Source organism: Symphalangus syndactylus, chromosome 5 (genome assembly GCF_028878055.3).
Source record: "Symphalangus syndactylus isolate Jambi chromosome 5, NHGRI_mSymSyn1-v2.1_pri, whole genome shotgun sequence".
NCBI lineage: Eukaryota > Metazoa > Chordata > Mammalia > Primates > Hylobatidae > Symphalangus > Symphalangus syndactylus.
In genome coordinates, this window is record NC_072427.2 from 22,524,125 (window position 1) to 22,549,302 (window position 25,178).

The 25,178-nt window shown below is 41.2% G+C and overlaps 1 protein-coding gene across 4 annotated transcripts in view; it reads right to left on the minus strand.

The window, feature by feature from the left end:
- Nucleotides 1–420: 420 nt before the first annotated feature.
- BNC1 (basonuclin zinc finger protein 1) overlaps nucleotides 421–25,178 on the minus strand; it is a 30,996-nt gene continuing 6,238 nt past the window's right edge. For 2 of the 4 annotated variants that reach the window (XM_055277414.1, XM_055277415.1), the window contains exons 2-5: nucleotides 12,782–12,881; nucleotides 11,485–11,720; nucleotides 7,520–9,384; nucleotides 421–2,671 (exon numbers count right to left, since the gene is read on the minus strand). In XM_055277414.1, coding sequence (XP_055133389.1) covers nucleotides 1,987–2,671; nucleotides 7,520–9,384; nucleotides 11,485–11,720; nucleotides 12,782–12,881 — 2,886 coding nt within the window. In that variant the 3' untranslated portion in view covers nucleotides 421–1,986. Of the gene's footprint in view, nucleotides 2,672–7,519; nucleotides 9,385–10,479; nucleotides 10,736–11,484; nucleotides 11,721–12,781; nucleotides 12,882–25,178 lie in introns of those variants that run through there. The other 2 variants (XM_055277416.1, XM_055277420.1) reach the window with 2 other exon arrangements.

Here is a 25,178-nt window from a genome sequence, read left to right on the forward strand (position 1 = left end):
GGATTACAGGAATGCACCACTGTGCCCAGCTAATTTTTTGTATATTTAGTAGAGACAGGGTTGGCCAGGCTAGTCTCGAACTCCTGACGTCAGGTAATCTGCCCGCCTTGGCCTCCCAAAGTGCTGGATTACGGGCGTAAGCCACCGGGCCCGGGCTGTATTTTTCTTGATAAAAGATCAGCACAGCCAAATCCTCCTCCCAATGAAGTAACCACTTCATTTCTTTTTGAACTCATTAATTTCTGCAATTTTTGTTTGATGTGTCAGTAGTTACTGACACTCTTCCCTGTCCACCAAACTCTCCCCCACCCTCCAGGGTTTTTCAGCTCTGTCAGATTCATAATGCATCTCTGTGTGTGTGCATAAGGATATACACTTGTACAAAACGCAGCCCATATGACAAAACCATTTTTACAAATGTTTGCCTTTTCAAACAAAAGGTGTGCCATATATTTTTATTAAATCATAGAAAATATTTGTATACAAATCTTTTCACTTTGGGAAAACTGGAATATTAAACAGCTGAGTAACTAAACAGTTGAAAGATACATCTCACTTTAAATAGAAACAAGTTTTAAGTTGTCACATTTATTAAAACGAAAAGAAGTTGAAATAATTGGTAATAGGTTGTTGGCTTTTTTTTTTAACCTTTAGACCACAGAAATAATATCTTCTTATAACCCTCAACTTTCTTTAAGAATGTTTTTTATTACTTACATCAACCACGAATTTAAAAGATAGTTAACTTGAATTCTGAATACAAAATCAATGTCCTTGTACCTACACAGGCTTTTAGAATACTGCAAATGCTGAATTTCAGGAGATGGTTTCATTCCACAGGACTGACTGAACTTCCTTTCTACAATGGAAAATGTATGTAACAGTGTGGAATATATTTCAGAATAAGTTAAATATTAAGACATACAATATGGCAATAATGTCCTACTTTTTTTCCAAGTAAATTCAAAAGTTCATCCTAATCTTATACATTTATAAAAGGGTGAAGACTGAGGGATCCAGTGATACTGAAAATACACAACAACCATCAGAACCACATTATCTATGGCAGAATATGTACAAATGTTCCTGCCAAAATCATGCTTGCATTCATTCCACAGGTGACCAAAAAGAACAGACTTTGAAGTTCACCAAATGAAAATGAGTGGTGATTTTGACATTTAGGTCATCACTTGTTCAGCTTCTGAGCAGAGATCCAGAGGTGACACAGTGCAATATCTGCACTCAACACCAAACACCACATAAGCACAAATTAAATATTATTGAAATATTTTTAAATTAAATTGAAGACTGTTATTTAAGTGCATGAGATATTTTTCCCCTAGCTACTTGAATGCATGTTACAGAACAAGAATTAACAAGGAACATGTTAGAGGCCAACCCAATCCTCTGAAAACTCCCTGGGGTAACATATGAGACCTTTGGCGCAGGGCTGAGGGGAGGGACAATTATCCACTCCAAACACAGGGATGGTCTTAAAAAGTCAGTCTTCCAAACTCAGGTCTGGATTTCAAACTAATTGAAGAAGGAACTGAAAATGCTATCTTAGGGACTGGTATCTTGTCCACAGTGAGTCTTCTTCCCCAGGACCCTTCTGATCCAAGACCCTTAACACTGCAAGCCTCATTTAAAGCCACCCCCAGGTCCTGGGCCCACTGGTGTCGATCTGCAGACCTGGATCTGTCCCAGGTAACATGTAAACAAATCTGGGAAAAACTGCATTTCTGCAAGTTTTCCTTGTATCAGTGAAAGACCTCTTGGGCTAAGAAAAATAGGATGGGCTGCCCCAGTGTCATCTTCCCACAAGGTTTTGTCTTTTGCTCATTGTGCTGTGGAAAACTATAAAGTCAAATCAAATACTTTTGCCTGACTCGTCCCAAATGATATGAAACAGAAACATTTCTATGGACTACCTTATTCCTGAATTATGAAAAAAGCTTATCTGAGCATACTTGGTTTGCCATCTTGTTACTGGAGGTGACTTGGAGATGAGGCCAGGCTTTTGTGCAGGTTGGGATTCTGGCTGTGTCTGTTTCGACTGCGAACAGACGAAAACATGGTGTTGCAGCCTGGTACTTTGCATTTGTGGAGCTGCCGGAGGTGTACAGTTTTGTAGTGGGCCCTAAAGGTCCCCTTGTTACTGTATGTCTTTTGGCAGAGATGACAGGTTATGGGCAACCCAGAAGGCAGGCTAGCAAGGCTCTGGTCAGCCTTCTCCATCAGGACACAGATGGGGTACTCATCTTCCCCAGGGACAAGGCTCGACCCTTCACAGTTCCCATCACTGTCCTCCATAAGCACAGTGCCTTCCTCACTCACCCCGTCAGAGTCCCAGGAAGAATGGCTGCTACTCTCTGACTTCATGCTCGAGGTAGTGCTCAAATCCAGGATGGTGCCCTCGCTCAAGGGGCCAGAGTTGTAGCTCTCCAGGCTGGCACTATGGACTTGGGTTATTGGGTAAACCAGACTGCCCATTCGACTTGTTCCTTTGAAGATGACAGATGTCTGGGAGGCTTGCTGTGTAAAAGCCACATCCTGATAGGCTTCCTGAGCCACATCTTTCAGAAGGTAAGCTGCACGGAAATGATCTTCACTGCTCTCCAATGCTTCTTGGCTCAATGCTTTTTGGTGGAGGTTTAGGTTTGAGCTGTGTCTATAAGAGTGAAAAGATGGTTAGTAATGGGTTGGGCTGTTTTAGAAACAGTCATCATTCTGAGTGGAGAGACTTGGTAGATACCAGGAAAAACATGTGGTATGGGAGCACCGATGATAAGGGGGTAGGCCCCCATGGGATGTAACACCTGTCTGGTGGATACGGACCCACTGTTGTTCATTGCTTGTCAGAAGTCAGTGTTCACCAGGAAAGCTGACAGTCTGGAAACTGAGAATATGTAGTCTTCTTTGATTTCCATTGTCTGTTTGATGTACTTTCTGTACCTCATGTCCTTTCTGTAAATGAGCTCACTGTTTCAGAGCTACTGGTTTAGACATACCCCTTCTTCCAGGAAGCTTTCCTAAACTTCTCATGGTGCCCTCCCATGTGCCCACAGCAGCACTTCCCCCATTGTAGAAGTCATCACATTCAACTGTAATTGCCTATTTCTGGTCTGTCTCCCAGAATGGCTAGACTACATCAACTAGACCAGTTTAACTAGGACACTGGAACCAGGAGATCCCAGGAGAAAACTGGTCACAAACTATAAGGAACTAAGAAGAGGACTTGATTTCAATGAAATCAGGAAACATTACCTTCTGGGGCTGCACTGTCCAATGACAGCCACTAGCCATATATGGATACTGAACACCTGAAATGTGGCTAGTATCATATGTTGAAAGGATAATATTTTGGATATACTGAGATTAAATGTTATTAAATTTTACTGCATCTGCTTTTTTACTTTTTTACAGTGGCTATAATATTTAAAATTTCATATGAAGCTTGCTTCGTATTTCTATTGGATAGCACTGGTCTACAGCATTGACATACACTTCATCCCAAAAATTCTAAAAGTGTGGTTGAGAATCCGATTGGCTAGAATTGTGTGTGTATGTAGTTTAGTTCATATTTGTAACGTTTCACTATCCTATACCAGACAGAAGTTTTGCAAATGCAGCAGAATAAGCATACCACCAATCTTCTACCCAATGATTACTCTCGAAGGACAGATCATGAGTATCCATTATGACACATGCCTTTTAGTCATATGTTATCATTTGGAAGTAACTTGTAAATCAATGTTGGTCTTCCTCAGAAATCCTCTGCTAACTTTTGACAAGCAAAGTCCTTACCAAGGGGCTTACAATCTTAAAGGTGATAGGAGAATTATTCCAAATAGAGAAAACACTCCCCCAATACATATACATATCAGAATGTATGGCAGAGTCAAGTTGGGAAAACACCTTCACCAAAATAACTAAGAATTGAACTTTTTAAATCCCCAAAGACAATGTGTGTGGGAAGCTTAATCATGTTTTATAAAATGTACAAAATTTACTGTTCAACTTCTGTCTTCTACTCCCTTACACATATTTTCTGGACATAATCAGAATTATACTCCCAGATCACCCACTTTGCAAGCAGCCCTTCTTAACTCCAGCTCTGCCCTGTGATTATGTCAGCATTCTGGGTTGAAGGGGCTGGTATGTGCCGACAGAAAACCAGACACTGGGTTGATGTACAGGTTCCAGTACATACAAGTAGTTAAAAAGAAAGACAAACACTTTTATTGGAACCTTGTAAAGAAAGGTCCCTACTGGAACAAAGCAAACCTCTGGGCCTCATACTCAACTCCTGAGTATTCCATGCATACTAATGGCTAACTTGTGGGCTCTCTTGCTCCTCTCAAGCCTTAGAGGGTTAGATACATTTCCTGAGGTGCCATGTCCCCTAAGACCACTAACTACTACAACTGTAAAAACCCTCTGGATCATGTGCCAGGCTTTGGTTTCTAGGACTCTGCTAATCCTGTACTCACTGCCCATGTCTCCATCTCTTCCCTTCAACCCTACAACCTCTACCTCTCTCCTCCAACTCTTCCTCTTGGCTTCTATTTTGATTAGTTGAGAACAGTGGTTCTCAAAGTGTGGTCTGAGCACCCCTAGTGATCTCTGAGGCCCTTTCGGGGGGTTCCTGAAGTCAAAGTTTCATAATACTAAGATATTATTTGCCTTTTTCACTTTCATTGTCTCATGAGTGAACAGTGGAGTTTTTCAGAGGCTACTTGATACAATTTTGCAACAGAGCATATGCAGAAGCAGATACGAGAATCTAGCTGTCTTCTACGAAGTCAGACATTAGTGAGATTTACAAAAATGTAAAACAAAGCCACTCATCTCACTGAATTTTTGCTTTGGAAAATGTAGGTTTTTTTTCATAAACATATGTTAATATATAATTTAAAGTTTTACAATTTTTAAGTTTTTAATTTCTAATATGATAAATTTTGATAGATATAACCCAAATAGAGAAAAGCTCTTGAGTAACCTTAGGTTTTAAGTATTTGTAAAGGGGTTATAAGACCAAAACGTTTCAGAGTTACTGTTGTAGACATATCCCTTCTTCCAGGAAGCTTTCCTTAACTTCTCAAGGTGCCCTCCCATGTGCCCACAACGGCCTACATTTCCTTCACTGCATTAGTAATCATATTCAACTGTAATTGCCTGTTTCTGGTCTGTCTCCTCCACTACAGAAGGCCTCTGTGGGCAGGGATTATGTCCCCAGCACCTAACATAGACAGTTCTTAATATTCACTGGGTAAATAAGCATCCAGGGTGTTGTCCCAGTCCCTTCCTGATGGGTCTTGGTAACTGTTGCTGGCAGTAGCAGTGGCTCAAAGAGAAGTTAAATGTCCCTACAGGAATGTGGTTCTCAATCTCTGACTGAGAGAAATGGTGTCAGGTCTGGGCCTGCCCACAAAGTCAAATTTAAAATACTGTAACTTAAATCATAGATTCTAGGTAAAATGCATTTCAAGTTCCAGACTAATTAGCGGTTTTAATTTATAACGCAAGATGCTTTCCTGTTGTGGTGGGGGAAGGCTCGGATCTATTAATACAAATGGGTCAGAACATAAGGAAATATTAAATCTATGAAAAAATAAATATCAAATGAAAAAGTATCTTGAATCCAATATGTCTTCTAATTTAGTAGATATTGTAGAACAGTATCATAAATATCAAAGATAATATGACCAACATGACTGTCTCTATAACAACAGCTTATTCATGAACAAACACTCCTCCTCTTGGAGGCTGAAGGAGAAGGACTAGTTCACTAATTAGGGTACCTTGGTGGTTTGGTTCAACATCCTATCACTAGAAACACTGATTTAATATAAACATTTAACTAATATCTCCTGTGCTCTATCCTCTTTGCTGAAGACAATGAGTATGTTCTTATGAGCCCTGTCCAGGAATGTGTGTGGGAGTCTGTACATTTTTACCCTCTTAACAAATTAGGCATTACAACTTGGACCAAGTGGTGGTGCTGAACTGCTTCAAGTCAAGCTTGTTTCTGCAGATGTAGCATTTTAATATTCAGTGTACCATTTAACATTTATCATATTCCATTTCATCAGGCAGCTGATCTTTTCCATAAGCCTCCTGGGGCCATCTTTTGGTATGCTTGCTCTTCCTTTTATAGGCTGGGGAGGAAGGTGACCTGAAGAGTGGTTAAGTGACTCAAGTTCATGAAGAAAAGCACAAGCAAGACAGTAACACCAGTGCTATCCCCACGGTGATGAGATATGCTCTATAGCGGGGGACTTTGTAAACAGTTTGCCTGTGTGTGTGTGTCATGAAAACTCAGGATCTTTCAACCAGAAATCACAGTCCCTGAAACAACCTGCCAATCACCTTTATTCTTTTATATCTTAATATTTAAAAAATCTTCAATCAAGCAGTGATTCTTCCTTTCAAATGTAGCTGGGTAACTAGAAATAAAGGAAAATATTTTATTCTATGGATTTCATATTATCAAATGAAAATGAGTCACGTTTTGGGACGCTATAGTGGCTATTTAAAAAGCTCCCTTCTCACTCTTATTCAAATAGTTGTTTACGCTTTACTCAACCTGCTAATTTGACAACTAGTTCATGATTTCTTTTTTTTTTTTTTTTTGAGACGGAGTCTCGCTCTGTCGCTAGGCTGGAGTGCAGTGGCATGATCTCAGCTGACTGCAATCTCCACCTCTCGGGTTCAAACAATTCTGCTGCCTCTGCCTCCCCAGTGGCTGGGGCATGACTACAGGCGCACGCCACCACGCCCAACTAATTTTTGTATTTTTAGTAGAGACAGGGTTTCACCATGTTGGCCAGGATGGTCTCGATCTCTTGATCTTGTGATCTGCCCGCCTTGGCCTCCCAAAGTGCTGGGATTACAGGGATGAGCCACCGCGCCCAGCTGTAGTTCATGATTTCTTATCCCACACCCTTGGGGCCGGATGTGTTTCTGAGTTCAGAATTTCTCAGACTTCAGACAGGCAGAATAATGCATATAATGAAACATTGTTAATGCTCTATAATAAATCCATTACTATTTGTACTACATATGTATTTATAAATCCACACAAAAGGAGATTAAAGAAGATTACAAGTAGCCTCACATCACTTCAGGTCAGGTTTTGCAGCCAAATTAGGTTAGGTTTTTGGAAGTAAAAATTCATGAATGTTGAAATATGAAAATTCATAGAATAGTTTCTCAAACTGTAGCCCCCAGAATAGTAACATCAGCATCATCTGGGAACTTGTATTCATGAAAGTTGAAATATGAAAATTCATACAACAGTGTTTCTCAAACTGTGGCCCCCAGAATAGTAACATCAGCATCATCTGGGAACTTGTTAAAAATGCCAAATCCCAGGCCTCACCCTAGATCTAATAAAGTGGAAATTCTAGGGTGGGGCCCAGAAGTCTGTGTTTTAACAATTCTCCGGGTGATTCTGATGATGTTAAACTTGAGGAGCCACTGCCTTAGAAAAAATGATTGCCTAAAGATGCCTTACCTGTCTCTGCTCCTGCGGGAGGGAAAGGTAGCATTACAGCCCTCCACTGTGCATGTGTGCATTTCTTTGACATGCATATTCTTGTGATGCATTTTCACACTGCAAGCATTTTTAAAGGTCTTCTTGCAGATGTCACAGTGGAAGCGATTTTCTTCTATCTGCCTTGCTAATGCATGCTGACCCATGTGCTCCAGTTCTTTAGAATCTTCAAGACAAGGAAAAGCCATTCCCCTGTTGGATAAAGCACTGAAGAGTCCCCCAGCCAGCAGGCGCTGCTGCAGTTCCATGTAGTCAGAAAAAGGAACTTGGGGTTCCATCCCAGGTGTGAAGTAGTGTTCATGGCCATCATCCTCGACCTCCCTTGGCACCAGGATCAACGCTGGTGTCTGCTCAGTCTCCCTCTCTGAATTGTGTGTGGCCTGCTCAGGGGTTCGGCTGATGGCTCCACTGGACTCAATTACTGATTCACGATGGCAGGGCCTCTCCCCTTCAGGGAAAGGCTTCCCTAAGCCTCCTGACTGTACATGCTGCTCCTCAGATACTCTGTGTGACCGAGGACTGCAGGCCTCCTGCTCATCTTCACTGACCACCTGTAGGGGCATGTCTTCATCTGAGCTGAGGCTGTGTCTTTTCTCATTAGCTATTTCCACAGCTTCTTTCTCTATTTTGATAGGCATACTGGACTTCCTGGATTTCTTCTTGGGAAGGGCGTCAAATGGCATTTCGTTTGAAATGAGCTGTTCTGGGATTGAAGAGGACAACAGTGGGAGGGAAGGCAGTATCCCAGGCGTGTTTGCTACCTCGGCAGGTGTGGCTGGACTGCGGTAGAAAGGAAGGACTGGCTGGACTGTCTTTAGGTTGGGAAAAAGCACACCATTTTGCCCAATATTTGGGAAGGCTGGTTGGCCTTTGGAATCCTCTCCTGAACCAGGGTAGCTGGGAGGAGGCCTACAGTCTGGGGACGTCACTGTGAAACCTGGGCACTTGTAGTTCTCAGAGCTGGCCAGGTTCAGGCTGTTCCTGAGGTCTTTGTCCCGGTTATTTCTGTTCATCGGCATGTGCAGCCGAGGGTTGGGGTTGGCACTATGGCGATTCCGGCTCCTTAGGGAGCTGAACACCATGTTACACCCTTCGATGGTGCACTTATGCTTGATCTTCAAGTGGACGGCATTGTAGTGGATTTTGAGGGTGCCTTTGTCATAGAAGGTCTTCTCACATGCAGTGCAGAACACCCGGCCCTTCTTTGTACCAAGGCTATTCCTCTCAGGCTTCACTTTGGCCTCAGGGGATAACTGTGTCCTTTCAAACTTAGTGACAATGTTGTATGAGCTGGAGTCACTTAAATGGGTGCTGTCTTCTTTTTTAGTAATAGCATCTGGACAGTTTAAACACTGATCTTTTTCAACCTGAAATGGTGTGGAACTGGAAGTTAAGAAGCTGCTGTCAGGGAAGGGCCCATGGACTTCCTGTTTGGGGTCCTGACTTTGGTCATGACCCTGCTCCAACATGTATTGTTCGGGCAATGACCCTATCAGTGCAGGAGGCAGAGGGTTGAAGAACTGGAAAGGCAGCATGAAAGTCATGTTGCTTATGAGGTTCTCAAAGGGGTGTATACTGCTGGGGTTTCCTTTGTCCACAGGAGTGGGGAGGCTAGAACTCCTGTGGCTGCAGCTCTCGATGAAAGCCCTGATATCTACATTTGCTGTGGAAGGTGGTATGACGATGGATTGCTCTTCTTTCTCTTGAATTGCCATGAGTTCAACTATAGATTTGGTCTCTCCAAAACGAAGGAACTGCTGCAAGGTGGCCATTTCTTCCTCACTGGTCATGATGCTCCAGTGATCCAACACCTTTCCTGATGCATCCTAAACCCAAACCAGATGTTAAAAGTGTGATCAATTTACAACTCCTTACCCTTTCCTCTAAAAATGTAGTCCACTAGACTATGGGATACTTTTGTGCATATAGGGAAAAGATGAATGCAGGGCTTTGGGGAATTTAGTCCCTGCTCACCCTATTCTCCCAGGCCAGAAGCTTTGTGCAGAACATAAGCTGCACAAATATTAGCAGTAGTCCTACAATTGGTGCAAAAGAGACAAATAAAATCATATTACTCAAGCTGAAGTCAGGTAAATGTAGTGATTATTTTTTACCTCATTTCAGACCAATTGCTTGTCTAGCATTAGACATAATAATTTTCCCTGCTAAAATTAAAATATGTATCATTTGAACAATAGTAGCTTCTTTATCTAAAGAGAATAGATGGAACAATCAGGCCTAGATACAGCTCAAGTATTCATTTGCTGCAAGTTTAATAATCTTCCTAAGCAACTAACATCAGAAAACAAATGAACTTGTATTGATTTACTGCGCACATTCACAAAGCAGGGCTGTAATTACACGGGAGTGTTGGAGATCTTTCAAACTCTAGCAAGGCCTAACTTTTCCCAAAACTACAATAAATATTTTATCACAGAACATGTATTTGATGGCCTACTGAGATTTTTCACAGTGCATGTAAGAGTTTTGAAGATGATGAAGAATGTAACATCATAAATTTTTCATGCACTAGAGGTTCAAGGTAATTGATTCCATATTTTTAATCCTAACACTAGAAAGCAAGATTATTAGGATCATTAAATATTGATCTATGTCATAACATAAGATCATAATGCTACTCTACATAAACAGTTGTTTCTAGTCTGCTGGGCGTCCTGCACTAGAGGTGAGCAAACATTTTTACAGGGAAAGATTATGGTCTTTTGAGTTAAAAAGAAGTGAGTACAAATTCTGGGTCTGCCACATACTAGTGAAATGACTTTCAGCATGATTTTGAGGCACTCTAAGCCTCTGGTTTTTTGACTGGAAAATGGGGATAATATGCCTAAGCTTAAGATTATTGGGAGAGGGTCTGAGTCTATAAAATTGTTTTTAGTGTTCATTTTAATTACATGGCCTACCTCAGTAAGACTGACATCTATTGTTGGTCTTGGAAATATGTTCGCCTCCCATTTCATTGAAATTTTTACCAAACTTTGACATTTTCTGGCGTAATGGCAAGAAAATATAATGCTGTAGCTGTTTCATATCTTAAAGGAATGATGCTTCATCTCAGGAAACATGTTCTTTGCTTCTAGAAACACCTTGATAGCCTCTTTGGAAATGAAACATGAAGCCTACACACTCAGCATAATCTGGGAACAGAGGTAAACTACTCTGCAAAATAAAGAGGACAGAGAGGATGAAGGGCTTGGAATACTGGAGAAAAGAAGAGAATATATGAAGATGCCAAAAGAAAACTGGGGTGTGGGGAGGGAGGGAGGGAAGGAGGGAGACATATATATGTATATATATATATACACACACACACACACACACACACATATACACATACATATATATATATAGAGAGAGAGAGAGACAGAGAGAGAGAGAGAGAGATTGAGAATGAGCAAATGCATACATGAACACAGAAATATCATAAAAATAGAGCCTAGGAAGGAAGAACATCAGTGAGATGGCAGAAGGCTTTAAAGAACAGGAAGGTGTGCTATGAAATTGTAAGTTGTTTGCTGTGTGGTTCATGTAAGTTCCCTTTCTCAATCCCAAACTCTCAGTAAAATCTGATACAGACTGCATCTTGTGTCAGTAAGTAGTTTGGGACTAATGAAAGACATGGAGGGAGCATCTGAAATGGGGCAAATGGTTTATTGTGGAAGAGGTAGTTTAGTAAAAGCCAAATCAGAGAATATGTAATGCTCCTAAAGCTTCATAGATATCTTGGAGGAAAGCCTTGGACTCCTCCCAAGAACATGAGGTAGGGGCTTAGGCCATTAGAAAAGAAGTATTAAAGGGAAAGATGGCCACCAAGGGCTGTAGCATTGGGAGGTAACTGGGTTATGTCAGTTATATGGGCACAAATTTCAGAAAACACCCTAGGAGGACAATGTTCATGTTTACTGTACCTGCAGTACGTATCCACGGATATAATCCTGAAGTGTCCAGTCCAAGGCATGGAGGATCTGGAGAACCTCATCTTGCTTCAACACACTGAATAGCCGGTCCAGTAGGATTTTTAGGCGAATGGGGATGGCCTGGGTCCCATAGAGCATGAGGCTGCTAATATCAAACACTACATTGGACTGGACAATCTCCACCTGGCTTGTTGGATACATGGGGGGGATCCTTAGCTTACTTAGAGCTGAAAAATCAAATTGAGGAAATGTCATTTTGAAAAGTTCTAATTGTAAGAGAAACACTGCAAAAAAAAAGTAGGTTAGGACTAATTCTTGGTTATTTATTCCACAGAAAATACATGAATATACAAATGATTAAATACCTTAATAGCTATGAAACTTCAAATTATTTACAGGAACTTCTAAAATAAATGAACTAGCCTGAGACTTTTCTCCCTTTCTCGTGGCCTCGCTAAGGAGAGAATAGTCACAAACAAGGAAGGAATAAGGAAAAGGGGTAAAAACTGAGGTGGGAGGTGCATAATCAAGAGAATAGCTAATCAGGAAGCACAGAGTCTGGGGGTAAAGAATCTGGGTTTGGGAATCTGAGAGATCTGAGTTTGAGCATTAGTTGTGGGGCTTGACATTTTCTAGTTGTGGGGCTTGACAAATTAACCCCCCTAAGGCCACACTGCCCAGTGTAATAGCCATCAGTCACATATGGCTATTTACATTTAGATTAAATTAAAATTAAACAAAATTTAAAACTCCATTCCTCAGTTACACTAGTCACATTTCAAGTACTCAGTAGCCACAAGTGACTACTGTAGAGTTGTCAGATTTGGCAAATAAAAAAAGATGCCCAGTTAAATCCAAATGTAAATTTGAGATATACAATGAATGGGTGTGATATAAATATACTAAAAATATTCATTGGGATATACCTAGGCTAAAAAATTATCTGTTGTTTATGTGAAATTCAAATTTAACTGAGCGTTCTATATTTTATCTGGCAATTCTAGCCTAGAGGCTGTATTAGATAGAACAGAACACTTCTATCATTATAGAACGATAGCACTGAAGCACTAGTTTCTACATCTTTAGAATGAGGTTAATAAGACACTTCCCATATAGAGTAGTTAAGATTCAAGACTCTTTGAATCTTAGCCTATTACCTGGGACATGCTAGTAACTTACTAGTTTACTAGTTAGTTGTCATTCTTAAGATACTAAATCAGTTCCTGAATAACTCTAAGTTACTTAGAGGTAACACTACAGGCCAAGAGAGGGTGAAAAATAAAGTTACCGTGGGCCACCCATCCATGCTTGCATTGGTCACACTGACGGTGGTTTATTTTCCCGGGTTTGAAACTTTGGCAAGTACAGTTCAGAGTACAGCTGATAGCCTGAAAAAGAGGAGAAAACAGGTATGTGGAGCATGTAAGTGATGTGTGAAACATTCATTGTATTTCAAACAAAACATATTCCTCCATTCGGCAGCATTTATTGAGCAATATGTGCTCACTGTGTGCCAGACCCAGAGGTGTATATTGTACTCTGGAAAGATGAGCAGCCACCCCTGCACCTGGAGACCGTGAAGACATTACACAGATATTCCACATTCAAGAATGAGTTTAAACATCAGAACTTTTTATAAGAAAAGATTATGGGTTAGAATGAAATCTCCTGCACTGTTATTAAGGTCATAGAAAGGGTAAACATATTTTCACCAAATTTCTAAGTTGACCAAAGCAGCAACCCTGGGAAGTATACAGAAGCTGTCTTGGAACAAGTAAAAGGGAGAATAATCTGAACTGAGAGTAATCTACATATAAAATTTATTTCCCCCCACCCACAGATATGGTAGAAGCTGAAAATACAAATAAGATTTGAGAACATGTAACAGCTGACTACACTGAGGATGATTCCCTGATGCCACTCACTGAACTATGTGACTGTCAGAGACAGACACAGGCTGAACAAGCCTTGCGTCAATGCCCCTTGCATGTTATGGTGCCATGTTTTATGTGGGGGTATAGAGTGTACAAAAATATAGCTGAAATTGAAAATAGAGATGTACATGTCCAACAAAGTTCTAGTATTAAAAACAAAGCTTTGTCTGAGCGTGGTGGCTCACACCTGTAATCCCAGCACTTTGGGAGGCCAAGGTGGGTGGACCACGAAGTCAGGAGTTCAAGACCAGCCTGGCCAATATGGTGAAACCTTGTCTCTACTAAAAATACAAAAATTAGCCAGGTGTGGTGGCACATGCCTGTAGTCCCAGCTACTTGGGAGGCTAAGGCAGAAGAATCGCTTAAACCCGGGAGGCTGAGGTTGCAGTGAGCCGAGACTGCACCGCTGCACTCCAGCCTGGGCGACAGAGTGAGACTCCCTCTCAAAAAAACAAAAACAACAACAAAACCCACAAAGCTTCACGTATATTTTTAAGATGAGTTTCTCAAAGGAGGTACAGTCCTGAAGAATATAATCTATTATTAAACAGAAAAAGCCCTCAAAGCAGCTTTGTCAGTGAGGTTCCTGGGAAGAGCTGCGGAGTAGAATTTGTATGATTCACAAGTCTTGAAACTGGGAAGTGCGTGTGTGTGTGTGCGCGCGCACAAGCGCATCTGGAGGAGGGATAAAAAAGCCTTACAATTAAGGTTTAAACCTCTAATCTGCCAATTGAGGGACTATGTGGCCCTGCATGGGGGAGAGGGAAAGGAGAATCTAGCTGAAGACTTGGGAAATTCATTTTAAGGAGTATATGGTCAGTCTCCACTTAAAAATTGGTTGCTGGTGGGATTGTAAAATGGTACAGCCACTTTGGAAAACATTCTGGCAGTTCCTCAAAAAGTTAAACACAGAGTTACTATATGACCCAGAAATTCCACTCCTAGGTATATACCCAAAATAACCAAAAACATGTCTACAAAAACTTGTATATGAATGTTCATAGCAGATTATTCACAATAGCCAAAAAGTAGAGACAACCCCAACATCCAAACAGATCAACAAAATGTGATATATCCACTCAATTGAATACTACTGAACAATAAAAAGTAATGAAATACTGATACATGCTGCAACATGGATGAACTTTGAAAATATTATGTACTAAGTGAGAGAAGCCAGGCACAAAAGTCACAGACTGTATGATTCCATTTACATGAAATGTCAAGAACAGGCCAATTGATAAAGGCAGAAACCAGATTAGTAATTACCTGGGGCTGTGGAGAGGAGGGTATGGATAAGAAGTCACTGCTAGTGGGAAGTAGTTGGAGTGTGTTCTTGTTTGGTTTGTTTTCATCTTTGAGAAAAACAGCTTTATTGAGATACAATTCACACATATCATATAACTCACCCATTTAAAGTGTACAATTCAATGATTTTTAGCATATTCACAGTTATGCAACCATCATCACAATCTAATTTTGGAACATTTTCATCTTCCCCAAAAGGAACATGTACAAGAATATGGTAGACACGTTTTCATTTCTCTTGGGTATAGTCCTAGGAGTAGAACTACTGGATTGCATAGTAACTCTTGTTTAATGTTTTAAGAAACTGCCTTTCTCTGATGGCCAGTGATGATGAGCATTTTTTCATGTGTTTTTTGGCTGCATAAATGTCTTCTTTTGAGAAGTGTCTGTTCATGTCCTTTGCCCACTTTTTGATGGAGTTGTTTGTTTTTTTCTTGTAAATTTGTTTGAGTTCATTGTACATTCTGGATATTAGCCCTTTGTCAGATGAGTAGGTTGCAAAAATTTTCTCCCATTCTGTAGGTTGCCTGTTCACTCTGATGGTAGTTTCTTTTGCTGTGCAGAAGCTCTTTAGTTTAATTAGATCCCATTTGTCAATTTTGGCTTTCGTTGCCATTGCTTTTGGTGTTTTAGATATGAAGTCCTTGCCCACGCCTATGTCCTGAATGGTATTGCCTAGGTTTTCTTGTAGGATTTTAATGGTTTTAGGTCTAACATTTAAGTCTTTAATACATCTTGAATTAATTTTTGTATAAGGTGTAAGGAAGGGATCCAGTTTCAGCTTTCTACATATGGCTAGCCAGTTTTCCCAGGACCATTTATTAAATAGGGAATCCTTTCCCCATTTCTTGTTTTCGTCAGGTTTGTCAAAGATCAGACAGTTGTAGATATGCGGCATCATTTCTGAGGGCTCTGTTCTGTTCCATTGATCTATGTCTCTGTTGTGGTACCAGTACCATGCTGTTTTGGTTACTGTAGCCTTGTAGTATAGTTTGAAGTCAGGTAGCGTGATGCCTCCAGCTTTGTTCTTTTGGCTTAGGATTGACTTGGCGATGCGGGCTCTTTTTTGGTTCCATATGAACTTTAAAGTAGTTTTTTCCAATTCTGTGAAGAAAGTCATTGGTAGCTTGATGGGGATGGCATTGAATCTATAAATTACCTTGGGCAGTATGGCCATTTTCACGATATTGATTCTTCCAACCCATGAGCATGGAATGTTCTTCCATTTGTTTGTATCCTCTTTTATTTCATTGAGCAGTGGTTTAGTGAGATACCATCTCACACCAGTTAGAATGGCCATCATTAAAAAATCAGGAAACAACAGGTGCTGGAGAGGATGTGGAGAAATAGGAACACTTTTACACTGTTGGTGGGACTGTAAACTAGTTCAACCATTGTGGAAGTCAGTGTGGTGATTCCTCAGGGATCTAGAACTAGAAATACCATTTGACCCAGCCATCCCATTACTGGGTATATACCCAAAGAACTATAAATCATGCTGCTATAAAGACACATGCACACGTATGTTTATTGCGGCACTATTCACAATAGCAAAGAGTTGGAACCAACCCAAATGTCCAACAACAATAGACTGGATTAAGAAAATGTGGCACATATACACCATGGAATACTATGCAGCCATAAAAAATGATGAGTTCATGTCCTTTGTAGGGACATGGATGAAACTGGAAAACATCATTCTCAGTAAACTATCACAAGGACAAAAAACCAAACACCGCATGTTCTCACTCATAGGTGGGAATTGAACAATGAGAACTCATGGACACAGGAAGGGGAACATCACACTCCGGGGACTGTTGTGGGGTTGGGGGAGGGGGGAGGGACAGCATTAGGAGATATACCTAATGCTAAATGACGAGTTAATGAGTGCAGGAAATCAACGTGGCACATGGATACATATGTAACAAACCTGCACATTGTGCACATGTACCCTAAAACCTAAAGTATAATAATAATAATAAAAAAAAAAGAAACCGCCAAACTTTTCCGAAGCAGCTGTATCTTTTTTTGTTTGTTTGTTTTTTGAGACGGAGTCTCGCTCTGTCGCCCAAGCTGGAGTGCAGTGGCACAATCTCGGCTCACTGCAAGCTCCGCCTCCTGGGTTCACACCATTCTCCCGCCTCAGCCTCTCCGAGTAGCTTGGACTACAGGCGCCCGCCACCACGCCCGGCTAATTTTTTTGTATTTTTAGTAGAGATGGGGTTTCACCGTGGTCTCGATCTCCTGACCTCATGATCTGCCTGCCTTGGCCTCCCAAAGTGCTGGGATTACAAGCATGAGCCACCGCGCCTGGCCAGCAGCTGTATCATTTTACATTCTCACCAGCAACGTATGAGGGTTCCAATTTCTCCACATCCTTGTCAACACTTGTTATTGTCTGTCTTTTTGATTAGAGCCATCCTAGTGACTGTGGGTGGGATCTCACTGTGGTTTTCATTTGCATTCCCCTGATGGCGAATGGTGCTCAGCATCTCTTCATGTGCTCATTGGCCATTTGTATGTCTTCCCTGGAGACATGTCTCTTCAGATCTTTTGCCTATTTTTAAATTGGGTTGTTTACCTTTTTAGTATTGAGTTATACAAGACCCTTATATATTTTAGATACACGTGCATTACCAGATATATGATTTGCATACACTTTCTCCCATCCTTGGGTTATCTTCGCTTTCTTGATGGTATCCTTTGAAGCACAGAAGTTTCAAATTTTGACCACGGTTTCTTTTTGAGGTGATGAAAATGTTCTAAAATTAGATAGCAGTGATAGCTGCACAACTCTGAATATACTGAAAGCCACTCAACTGTACACTCTGTAAGTTAATGTCATGGTATGTCAATTACATCTCAATAAAAATGTTATTAAAACACAGATTGGGCGCAGTGGCTCACGCCTGTAATCCTAGCATTCTGGGAAGCCGAGGTGGGCAGATCACCTGAGGTCAGGAGTTCAAGACCAGTCTGTCCAACATAGTGAAACCCTGTCTCTACCAAAAATACAAAAATTAGCCAGGTATGGTGGCATGCACCTGTAGACCCAGCTACTCAGGAGGCTGAGACAGGAGAATCGCTTGAACCTGGGAGGTAGGGGTTGCAGCCTGGGAAACAGAGCAAGACTCTGCCTCAAAAAACAAAATAAAAAAACCAGTGACCCTGCTTAAATACAGGTTAAATTTTTCATGATTTGACTATCTTCTACGATTTATTTTGGACTAGAATGGGTTTGAACACAGCTGCAGCTAGGCATTTTCAGGTGATGCGGAATAGGGCTGTTTATAACTGAGGTGTACAGTAAATAGCAACAGCATTACCTAATCCATTCAAGAGGCTACCAAAAAACAGGAGATGTGGGAGAAAAGGTTTTGCTCTTGTAAACTGTACAGTATAATACAAAGAACTCCATGTGATTAACACTCACTTTAATAATGCATGGATTCTCAAGGGTGATGCTATCATCCCCAAAGGAATAAAAATTGGTCTTGGGGGGGGTGAAAGAATTACTCTATGTATAAATACAGATGTACATACATACATAAACCTATATCGCAATGGTGTCATACTAAAATTTCTTTGGAGAGGCACAATTAGGAAAAAATGTCTAAAATCTCCTTAGGTGTGGAGGTTAATGAAAAAAATCAAGAAACACTGTTCTAATGACAGAAATTATTTTACTTTTTGGTTACAGAGTTTCTACTTGCATATACACATACAAATGTATTAAATACATGAACAGTATACATCTATGTAAGTATACCTATATACATAATTATACAGTTACCTTGAATGTAAGTTAAAGGATACAAGTGAGTGATGGTTGAATTTACATTACACATTGTCAAAACAAAAATTCTAAAAGGCACGATTAACTTAGTTTGTAATACACCTAAAACGTTGTCCAGCACCTCAAACTTGGCTGCAACCCTCTGAACATCAGCTCACGGATGAACCAATTATTGCTACATTCTCAATAGCACCAGTACACTCAGTACTAAACCTCTGAAATATTTCACAATCTTGATTCTTGATTCTATAAATATGACCATTTTACAGAAAAATTTTAAAAGGGAGAAAAGTTCTTATTTTGGATTATATCCCTCAAAATGCCATTCCTTTTTTAAAATTTTTATTTATTTTGAGACGGAGTCTCATTCCATTGGCCAGGCTGGAGTGCAGTGGCACAATCTTGGCTCAGTGCAACCTCCACCTCCCAGGTTCAAGTGATTCTTGTGCCTCAGCCTCCTGAGTAGTTGGTATTACAGGCATGCACCACCACACCTGGCTTTTTTTTTTTTTTTTTTTGTATTTTTAGTAGAGACGGGTTTTGTCATGTTGGCCAGGCTGGTCTCGAACTCCTGACCTTAGATGATCCATCTGCCTCGGCCTCCCAAAGTGCTGGCATTACAGGTGTGAGCCACTGCACCAGGCCCCATTCACTCTTTAAAAACAAGATGTTGGAATTATATGCGTAAATTCACATTTTGCTTATTTGGAAAATAAGACCTGCTTTAACCAGAAGTAGAGATGTCCTTAAGCACATGCTTCCTGACGACTCTGCTCAAAAGGTTCATGCAACCCAGGAAAACAGGTGACTGTCTCAGGTTCAGCACAGCAAAATCATAGAGGGAACAATTCCAAGCACATTTCATAGATTAATACTGAAACTTATTTTTTGCATCTCTTGTCACCTAGGTCAGGTTTTCTCAACTTTGGCACTACTGACATTTTGGCTGGATAATGCTTTGTAGTGAGGGGCTGTTCTGTATGTATGACGTCTGGTCGGCATCCCTGACTGCTACAAACCAGATGCCAGTTACACCCTACCCTTCAGTTGTGACCACCAAAAATGTCTCCAGACACTGCCAAATGCCCTTGGGGGGGGCCTATACCACCCCCATGGACATTTGGGGCCTATAGTTTTAGTTTGGGGACAATTTTAGCTTCAGTTTCGGGACAATTTTAAATAATTTTGTCTATAATTCAATGAATGAATGCAGCTTTATGAGAAATATTCTTGTGGTTCTCCATGGGCCCATTTGAATAAGGCTTAATAAAGCTCATTAAACATCTATAGAAATAAATCTCAGAGGAATTATTTATGAACTAAAAAAGCTAATTACAGTGTCTAAGAAAACTTCCAATATCAAGGCCCTTGGGTTTTTCCACCCATCTTAGAACTCCACGACATAGTAAAATTACAGCACCATTATCTAAAGATAAATGAAAACTTCTAAAATGAAATTAAACGAAAATATTCTAATTACAGGACAAAAAGTACTCATGTAAATCAAAACGGAAAACTCTTAAAATGTATATAGCCTTTGGAATCCATTCTTGTTCCATTCTTCAGAAACATAAAGCAGATGTTTACAACATTCTGAACTCATCAAGACACGGTTATTGCTTTTTAACGCACTCATCTTAATCAGACTATTTTCAGAATTGTTATTAATCACTGATGTGCTACAAATCAACATTCAAAATCTTGGTTTGCTTTTTTGTAACTATCGTTTTCTCATTTATCTAAAAACTACTGACACACCTAGTATGTGATGGAAGTTTGGGTTTTGCAGTCTTGGGATAGAAAGTTATGACCTAGTTTTTAGGCAGGCTCCTGGACCCACTTCATCTCTCGGACACCCTGTTCTACCTTTGGCTTGAGGAGATGCTACCACAGGCCTCTTGTCAGGAGATGCTGAGTTGAATTCCTGGCAGTGGTCAGGCTAGGCACATAGTTGGGTATATACATAGATATTCAGTGCCGGACAGAGTAGGCCTCTCATGGGATTTGAATTGAGCTCAGAATAAAAACTGTTTAGTTCAAGGCTGTTTTCATCTCTCGTATGTGCATATACTTTCATTTCACTGAAGACAAACCCAGGGGTATATTCCTGGGGGACTAACTGGTAAGGGGAAGAGGGAATTTTGGGGTTCCCAGATTCACAGCACTGGCCCTTTGACGGGAGTCATTTGTGTTAATTAAAATCAAATCAAATGGCCAGGCAAGGTGGCTCACGCCTGTAATCCCGCACTTTGGGAGGCCGAGGCGGGCGGATCACAAGGTCAGGAGATTGAGACCGCGGGCGGATCACAAGGTCAGGAGATTGAGACCATCCTGGCTAACACGGCAAAACCCCGTCTCTACTAAAAAACACAAAAAATTTGCCGGGCGTGGTGGCAGGCACCTGTAGTCCCAGCTACTGGGGAGGCTGAGCCAGGAGAATGGTGTGAACCTGGGAGGCGGAGCTTGCAGTGAGCTGAGATCGCGCCACTGCACTCCAGCCTGGGTGGCAGAGTGAGACTCCATCTCAAAAGAAATAAATAAAAAAAATGTAAAATTCAGCCCCTTGGTCACACTAGCCACATTTCAGGTGCATAGTAGCAACATGTAGGTAGTGGCTACTCTACTGGACAGTGGAGATATAGAACATTTCCATCATCACAGAAAGCTCTACCGGACAAGGCTGAGTTCAATGGTAGGTAGATTAGCCACCCTTCCAGCATCTGCTTTTTAACATGGTTTAACATGTGATCTATTTTAAACCTCACTACAGTACTGTGAGGGGAGAATTATTCTCAGAAACTTAAACTTATGGAAGATTTGTAACATGCCCAGGGTCACACAGTTGGTGAGCCTTATTGAGCATTTATTACATGTGCGAACTGTACTAATCAGTGTACAAGTATTATTTCATTTCTTTCTCACAACTACCCGGGGAGATTAGGTATTACTATCCCCATTTTATAGATGAGGAAGGTGAAGAACTTACAGGCTACCGGGATGGTCTCAAATTTGGATACTAGGGGAGGATTATGCCTTGAAATATCAGTATTTGGTGCTAACTACAGTTATAGTTTCATTTAATTCCTACAACCACTTTCAGAGTTAGGTATTATCATACACATTCTGCGGATGAGGACATTAAAGTTCCACACAGTAAAGACATTTCATTCATTGAATAAGTATTTACTGAGCATTTATGAGCCAGGCATTGTTCTAAATTCTACAGATTAAAATGTTGAACAAAACTGATGAGGTCCCTACCTTCAGGAGCTTATATTCTGAGGGCAGAGACAGGAAATGAACAACAAACAGTAACATTTCAGAGTAAGGCAAGTGTTATGAAAGAACAAAGAAGAGGCCGGGCGCAGTGGCTCACGCCTGTAATCCCAGCACTTTGGAAGGCCAAGGCAGGGAACCTAAAGTCAGGGGTTCGGCTCCAGACTGGCCAACATGGCAAAACCCCATCTCTACTAAAAATATAAAAATTAGCCAGGCGTGGTGGCACATGCCCATAATCCCAGCTACTTGGGAAGCTGAGGCAGGAGAATTGCTTGAACCCGGGAGGCGGAGGCTGCAGTGAGACGAGATTGTGCCACTGCACTCCAGCCTGGGCGACAGAGACTCCGTATCAAAAAAAAAAAAAAAAAAAAAAAGAACTAAGAAGAAAGCTATGCTAATGATTTAACTGGGTGGCATGGAGGGATAGAGACAGGAGTAAGAATGTTTTACATTGAGTCATCATCAAGAGCCTTGGAGGAGGTAACATGTGAATTGAGTCCCAAGGCATGTCAAGGAGTTGGTCATGTGCAGACTGGAGAGAGAGGAAGTATTTAAGGGAGAAGGCATAGCAAGTGCAAAGGCTCTGAGGCACAATAGAGATGGGTGTTCAGGAAACAGTTAAGGGGCCAATGTAGCTGGAGTGAAGTTGGTGAGGTTATTAGCAGAAAATGGGAATAAGAGAGGTGTCAGAGACCACTCTGCATAGGACCTTGTGGGGCAGGTGAAGGAGTCTGGATTTTAACAGTAAGTCTTTTTTTTTTTTTTTTTTAATGTATGAAATGAATATAATCTCCCTGTTAAAAAGATATCTCTGGCTGCAGGGTGGGGGAGCTCCTTCCCCTTCACCTCACTGAGCACCTTTCACTGAGAGGTAGTAAAACCTAGGATTGGCCTCAACCTATGTCTTACTTCCATTTAAGCCATGTAAAAGCTTCAGCTCCATGCCTTGGTGCCTTTGGCTATCACATGGGCTGGAAACCCACTCCTGCCTACCTCAGAGGCCTGTTAGGCATATTAATGTGGATACACAGATGGGGAGCTGAAGCGATCAATCAAAACAGTGAGACTGTTACTGCTGCCAGACCCACAGCAAGCAAGTTCTTCGGTCTTCTGGGCCCTGGTGGTCCGACTCTGCACAGAGCTACCAAAAATATCTAAGGTAAAAAGCCCCTATAAAAGTTGCTTCACAATGAATCATTCCTGCAAGAGGCAATGAAACAACTAAAACTCCAAACCAACACCTAGCACTGGGCCTGTTACTTGGTAAGCCCTCCATTGGTATTATTTGAGAAAGTAAACGAATGATTGAACAAATCAATGAGAGAACTGTACTATGCTTACTGATTATTAATCTTTTTCCCCCAGTTATCTTTTTCCCCAATATGCCTTAGTAAAAAGAACTTTAATTTCCAAGTCTCGGTGGTGAGGTGACTTAAGTACTGACCAATGGTATACAATACAAATTGCTGGGTGAAGTATTGTAGAAAACTCCTCATAAATAGCAGCTGACTCTACTGTAAGACCTGTCTGCCTTTCCCTCTTCCTCTTTTTTGGAACAAGAACCTGATGGCAGGAGCTCAGATACCATTTTGTGACTATGAGGCAACACCGAGGTCATGCCCTAAGGATGGCTGAGAAGAAAGGGTAGCAACTATTATTTAGGAATTCTTTTAATTTGCAGCCAAATGCAGTTCCTAGTTTACACATTGATCTTCCAGCTGACTATGGAGAGGGCCATGTAAAAACCACGTGGAAAATGACTCACCAGCAGAGATTACCGAAGTTAAGTTTAGAGTGTGTGGTCCTCTCTTACGTGTGAGATTCTAAGGCTATGCCAGATTCTCAGTGGAAAAAATCGTAACTCTTCAACTTGAAATTAAAAAACCCAGTCTGGCAAACCACAAATCACTTTTTAACAGCCACCAAGCTTTACAATAAACATGCTTCAGGATTTTCTTTTTTTGAGACAGGGTCTTGTTCTGTCACCCAGGCTGGAAGACAGTGATCACTGTTCACAGCAGTCTCTACCTCCCTGGCTCAAGGGATCCACCCACTTTATTCGCCCTCCCAAACCCCATATAGGCGCATGCCACCATAACCAGCTAATTAAAAAAAAAAATGTTTTTCTAGAGACGGGGGGCGGGGGGGTCTCACTATGTTGCTTAGGCTGGTCTTGAACTCCTGATTCAGTTTTCTTCTTTTTTGGAGACAGTCTGGCTCTGTCGCCCAGGCTGGAGTGCTGTGGTGGGATCTTGGCTCACTACAACCTCTGCCTCCCAGGTTCAAGTGATTCTCCTGCCTCAGCCTCCTGAGTAGCTGGGACTACAGACGTACGCCACCACACCCGGCTAATTTTTTGTATTTTTAGTAGAGATGGGGTTTCACCATGTTAGTCAGGATGGTCTCTATCTCCTGACCTCATGATCTGCCCACTTCGGCCTCCCAAAGTGCTGGGATTACAGGCGTGAGCCACCGCGCCTGGCCAGTTTTTTCTAAGTAGTACTTTTTAAATGTTGAATATAGATAATTGTTGCTAACGTGCACATCAAAAACTGCCAATCAGGACACATAAAACAAGACATCTTTTAAAGCAGCTGGGGTACCTTTGGTGTCTAGGTGGAGAGCCTGGCTTCACTTAACGTGTTGTGAAATTGTCATTCTTACTCTTTCTGTGGCTGCAGAGCTAGCCTTCCTGGTTTAGGAAACTGCACCATTCAAGGGTGGGAGTTAATTCTCTACCCCACTGCTCTTTGGAGCTGCTCCGCCTCTGCACTTCTCACTTTCCTTATTAGAACTGGATTTTTTTTTTTCTCCTTACCTTCCCACCTCTCACTTTCCACTCACTTCTTCCACTTTTTCAAGTTTCCCATTGTTTTTCTTACATATGCAAACCCACAGAGGTACAACTAGGATTCTGAAAAATAGTATCACCCTTTGCCAAATAAGTAATAAGGACAACCGGGAAGAACAGAGGTGAAACCCACCAAGTCCTTTAATGTGAGGCAGCTTATCTGCAGGTGAGAGTGTCGGACTCTAGCTGACCTTGAGAAACACACATGGGGCAGACACTCAACACATCATGCTATCATCTTCCACTAATAGTTTAAGAAAATGATAATCATTTATTTAACAAGGTTTTTATTTGTTTGTTTCTAAAGCATCTACCATATACTTGATAACCATGCGGAGCTTCATAGAGATACAAAGATGAGTAATTCCCAGTGTCTGACACTAGGGAAGACTTGTATGACTGCAAGAAAAATCACACAACTGGGTTGGTCAAAAACAGCAGAGTAGAGAATATGATTTGTCAAAAATTAGCATGAGTCATTCACTGTGTTAAAATCTAGGAATTCAAAATATACTCA